The sequence below is a fragment of the Aplysia californica genome, unplaced genomic scaffold, assembly GCF_000002075.1.
Source record: "Aplysia californica isolate F4 #8 unplaced genomic scaffold, AplCal3.0 scaffold01162, whole genome shotgun sequence".
Classification (NCBI taxonomy): Eukaryota; Metazoa; Mollusca; class Gastropoda; order Aplysiida; family Aplysiidae; genus Aplysia; species Aplysia californica.
In genome coordinates, this window is record NW_004798432.1 from 113,627 (window position 1) to 118,503 (window position 4,877).

The 4,877-nt window shown below is 51.0% G+C and overlaps 1 protein-coding gene across 1 annotated transcript in view; it reads left to right on the forward strand.

The window, feature by feature from the left end:
• LOC101851691 overlaps positions 1 to 4,877 on the forward strand; it is a gene marked incomplete at its 5' end in the record, with an annotated part of 30,121 nt that overhangs the window by 10,825 nt on the left and 14,419 nt on the right. Inside the window, 1 exon segment of the mRNA XM_005111999.3 lies at positions 4,297 to 4,470. Within this exon segment, the coding sequence (XP_005112056.2) occupies positions 4,297 to 4,470 (174 nt within the window).

Sequence of the window (4,877 nt, forward strand, 5' to 3'; positions counted from 1 at the left end):
GGCAGCTGGTGGCGGAGGTAAGGGAACGGACATTGGAGTAGGCTCTGGAGTGACAACAGGTGAAGAAGGCATGGAAGGAGGGTCGACGTAGGGCTTCAGGTGTTTGCGGTTCCGGCGGTAAGCCCTATCCCCTGACTGTATGATGTAAGATCTCGGTGCACACCGTTCTTTGACCACCGCAGGGCCACCCCACTCCTTCTCGTTCTCCAGCTTCTGCAGGACGAGCTGACCAGGATTCAGCTCCGGGAGGTTCTGGGCTCCGTGACGTCTGTCCAAAGCTTGTTTGTACTTACGCTTCGACTCAGCGTCTCTGGCTGCAATCTTCGCCCTGTCGTAGACCTGCTGGTTCAGGTTTGACGGTAGAGTTGGCAGGGTCGTCCTCAGGCATCGCCCAAGAGCAAGTTCCGCTGGGCTCGCCCCCATCGGTGACACCGGTGTAGACCTGTAGATCAGGAGTGCGAGAAATGGGTCGTCCTGACTCAGGGCTTTCTTCGCTTCCACGACTGCTCTCTCCGACACGCCGTTGCTCTGGGGAAAATGAGGACAGCTGTCGTGTGTGTTCGTCTCTCCAGTTTACAGTCGTGTGTGTATACTAACACTGACTCAGGGCTTTCTTCGCTTCCACGACTGCTCTCTCCGACCCGCCGTTGCTCTGGGGAAAATGAGGACTGCTGGGCCGTGTGTTTAAATCCCCAGCCCTTGGCGAACTTGTGGAAACGGTCTGACACAAACTGGGGACCGTTGTCAGTCACCAGTAGTTCTGGAATGCCAAACCGAGCGAAGATGTTTTTCAGTTTGTACACAACAGTCTCTGAGGTGGTGTCTGGCATATAAGCCACCTCCAAGTACCGTGAAAAGTAGTCCACGAGTACCAGGTAGTTATGTCCCTTGTAGTTGCAGAGGTCAGTACCAACCATTTGGAACGGCCGCTCAGGTAGAGCTGTCGGGTTTAGAGGTTCGCTTGGTTGTACTGGACGTTTCCGCTGGCAATGGTGGCATCTTGAGACGACTTCCTGTATCTCGGAGCTGAGACCAGGCCACCAAATGGAAGATTTAGCCCGTTCTCGACACTTCGACACTCCGAGGTGACCGTCGTGGATCCTGCTGAGCATCTCACCTCGCATTGCCTTTGGGATTACAATGCGGTTACCTCTGACGAGTAGTCCATGGACTTCGCTCAGTTCACTGGAAACTGCGTAGAGGTCGCGAGCTTCGGACCTGACGTTTTGTATGAATTTTGGCCAGCCACTTTTGGTGTACTGTATCGCAACACTAATCGCTGAATCCTGTTGAGACTTGTTTCTCTTTTCGTCAAGTTTGCTATCCGTGGCATCCCATGACATCTGGATTGTAGCGACATGAGCCTCGATTTCTTCACCAAATTCTTCAGGCTCGGTGCTCACTACTGGACTTCGGGACAAGGAGTCTGCGACAGTCATGTTTTTCCCTTGGGTGTATACTGCCTTCCCGCTGTAGCGCTTCATCCTCATCAGCATTCGTTGGCAGCGGACAGGTGCATCATTCAGTTCCTTAGAGTTGATCAGGGGAACAATGGGCTTGTTGTCGGTGAGCAGTGTGAATGACGGCAGACCGATGAGGTAGCGATCGAACTTTTCGCACGCCCAGGTGGCCGCCAACAGTTTCTTTTCAATCTGAGCGTAGTTCTTCTCCTCCCTAGATAAAGTTCTGGAACAGTAGGCCACTGGCTGAAGATCACCCTGGTCCTCCTGGAGGAGAACTCCTCCAAGTACGTAGCTGCTTGCATCGGCGCTTACAGTGACAGGCTTCCTCATATCGAAGAAGGCGAGTGTTGTAGCTGACGACAGCAACTTCTTGACCTCAGTGAAGGCAGATGACTGCGCTGGAGTCCAGGCCCACTCAGCATCGTGATTCAGAAGATCGGTGAGCGGCTTCATGACTGTTGACAGATTTGACACAAGCCTGCCCAAATAGTTCACCATGCCGAGCACTCGTCGTAAGTCTGTAATGTTGTCTGGCTCTGGCATCTCAGTGATGGCGTTGACCTTGGATGGATCTGGCCTTACACCCTTCCCGCTGATGATGTGGCCAAGAAAATCGATTTCGTCCTTGTCAAACTTGCACTTGGATTTGTTCAACTTGACCCAACGCTCCTTTAGCCCTTGGAAAACTTTTTTCTTCAGCTTATCATGTTTCTCCTGACCGTCCGTGTGCAGGAGGATATCGTCCATAAAGCACTCAACACCGTCTATGCCCGCTAGAATGTCTTGCATCGTGCGCTGAAATATCTCAGGCGCAGAGGTGATTCCAAAGCAGAGACGTCTGTAGAAGTATCGGCCGAACGGGGTAATGAAAGTGGTCAGCTTCGCGGAGTCGTTGTCCAGTGCCAACTGCCTAAAGGAAGACGTCGCATCAAGCTTGCTGAACTTATTTGATCCGCTGAGTTTGTACAAGATGTCGTCTAAGATGGGCAGCATGAATCGTTCACGCTTCACCGACAGGTTGAGCTTTTTCAGATCTCTAACGCTACCAGACCTTTTCCTGACCGGGACCATCGGCGCGCACCAGTCAATTGGAGCGCTGATCTTCTCAATGACACCTGCGGCCTCCATGCGGCCTAGTTCAGCCTTGACTTCGTCCATGAGTGGAATGGGAATTCGGCGTGCGACGTTAACGGAGTATGGCTGTGCATCTTCTTTCAAGATGATTTTCACTAGCTCGCAGCGTATAGGTTTAGGTCCCACGTCGCCGAACACGAGGTTGGCAGAGTCTATTCTGTCTCTAGAGATCAGTCCCAGACGAACTGCGGCGTCGCGACTGAGAAGACAGTCGGTGTCGTCGTCAAGGACGAAAACACGGAACGCAAAGTTGCGATTGTTATGCTGCGTAGTTGCGATAAATTCTCCCACGCTCCTTATGACTCCACCAGGACTGCGAAGAACTGCAGACGTTGTTTTCAGCTTTGGACGAGGACTGAGACGGTTGTAGACGGCCTTTGACATTTTCGAAACATCAGCCCCAGTGTCTATCTTGAAGGATGTAGCTCTCCTTCCAAGGTTCAGTGTAACGCGCCATGGTGGCTCGCTAACTTCGCCGAAGTTCACCTCAGGAACGACATTACTGTCCGAGTCTTTGTCAACGGCACCTAAAAAGAACGAAGGAGTTTCCGATTCAGTGATTTCGTTGACATTGCGGCTGATGCTGCGACAGACAGTTGCGAAATGATTTCGCATGCCGCATTTCCTGAAAGTTTTCCCACACGCTGGGCAATTGTTTTGGGCATGACCTCTTCCACAGTTGCCGCAGTTAGAGAAAGTTGACGGTGATGCATGGCTGTCTCTGTGTTGTGAGTGTGTACCTGTTCTTCGGCCGCCTCTACCCTTGGGGTGAGCAGGCGACGAATATCCCCTCTGGCCGTAGCGCACTGCATTTACTGTGACTGCTGCACCTAGCTGACGTTGGCTACTGACCTGACCCTTTACGAGCTCGAAATGGCGTGCTGTTTCGATGGCTGATTTCAAAGTAAGAGTTGCCTCGAGTTGTAAGCGCTGTGACAGTTCATTGTCCAGTACTCCTAGGACGAGTCTATCCATTATGGTTTCATCTCGGTCCTTAAAGTCTGCATGTTCGGAAAGCTCGTACATGGCTCTAACACATTCTTCTATCGTCTCCCCACTGTTTTGTGCTCGTGCATGGAACTTTGCTCTTTCGTGGATAAGATTCCGCTTGGGGACAAAGTGAGCGTCGAAATTCTCTAAGGCAGTGTCAAAGTTGTCCCTAGGATCGTTACCTTCGACTGGAGCAGGGAACGTGAACGTGTTAAATATCTGTTCAGCTTGGCGTCCCATAGCGTAAATTAATGAACTTACTTGAATTGCTCCGGTCTCTGCGCTCAGTTTGGTGGCTGTGCGGTATCGTAGCATACGCTATCGCCACTCGGGCCACTCATGAGGTTTCGAAAAATCAAACGGCTCAGGAGGCTTGAAATGAGGCATTCTGACACTTGTGACACGTTATCCACTGTCTTCTGACACCATGTAATGTTAGTATACACACACGACTGTAAACTGGAGAGACGAACACACACGACAGCAAGCATTCTAATAAAGAGCCCGGGTGTAGTGTCTGACTTTTTATGTTGATCCCCGAAGTGAGTAACATTAACCAAAAGCCCATGGTATACGGGGCGCTTACGTCCCGTGATTAAAAAAGAGTAAGGTACAATACTGACTACCGTGACAACGTCCACCATTCCCAATCCCCCCCTACCACACTGACCCCCCCTCCCCCTCCCGTCCTCTCCCAATCTTCCCTCAGGTCCACCTGTGCGGACGGACAACAGCAGATCACGTGATCATCTCCCTGACAGAACTACGCAGACTGAACCCGGAGAATGTTCTGAAGCGAGGCTCCGCCCATAATTGTCCGCAACACAGCCAGGAAGTGGTCAGTTTCTACTGCCTGGACTGTCGGCTGCCCGTCTGTGTGCAGGTAGGTGGGAGAGTCTGTATCAGTCACAGAATTCTACACTAGTAGAATTCTGTGGTATCAGTGTACACTGTTAATTGTAGACAGTCAAATTCGATCGTATTTGTTCGAATTAGTTCAAACTGAGTTGGGACCAGCCTGCTTTTCTTTCATGGAAGGGCAAACGCTACCACAGTGGCACAAGTCGAACAAACTCGAGTGTGTACAGGGGATGTGTACAGAGTTGATTTGGAGCAGCAGGTACTGATATATGTAGATCTAGAATGCTATCGACATCCTAATGTCTGTATGATTCAAGAAAGAGGGAAAAAGAGGGTCTGCGGAAGTGAGACATACACACACACACACACACATACACACACACACACACACATACACACACACACACACATACACACACACACACACAC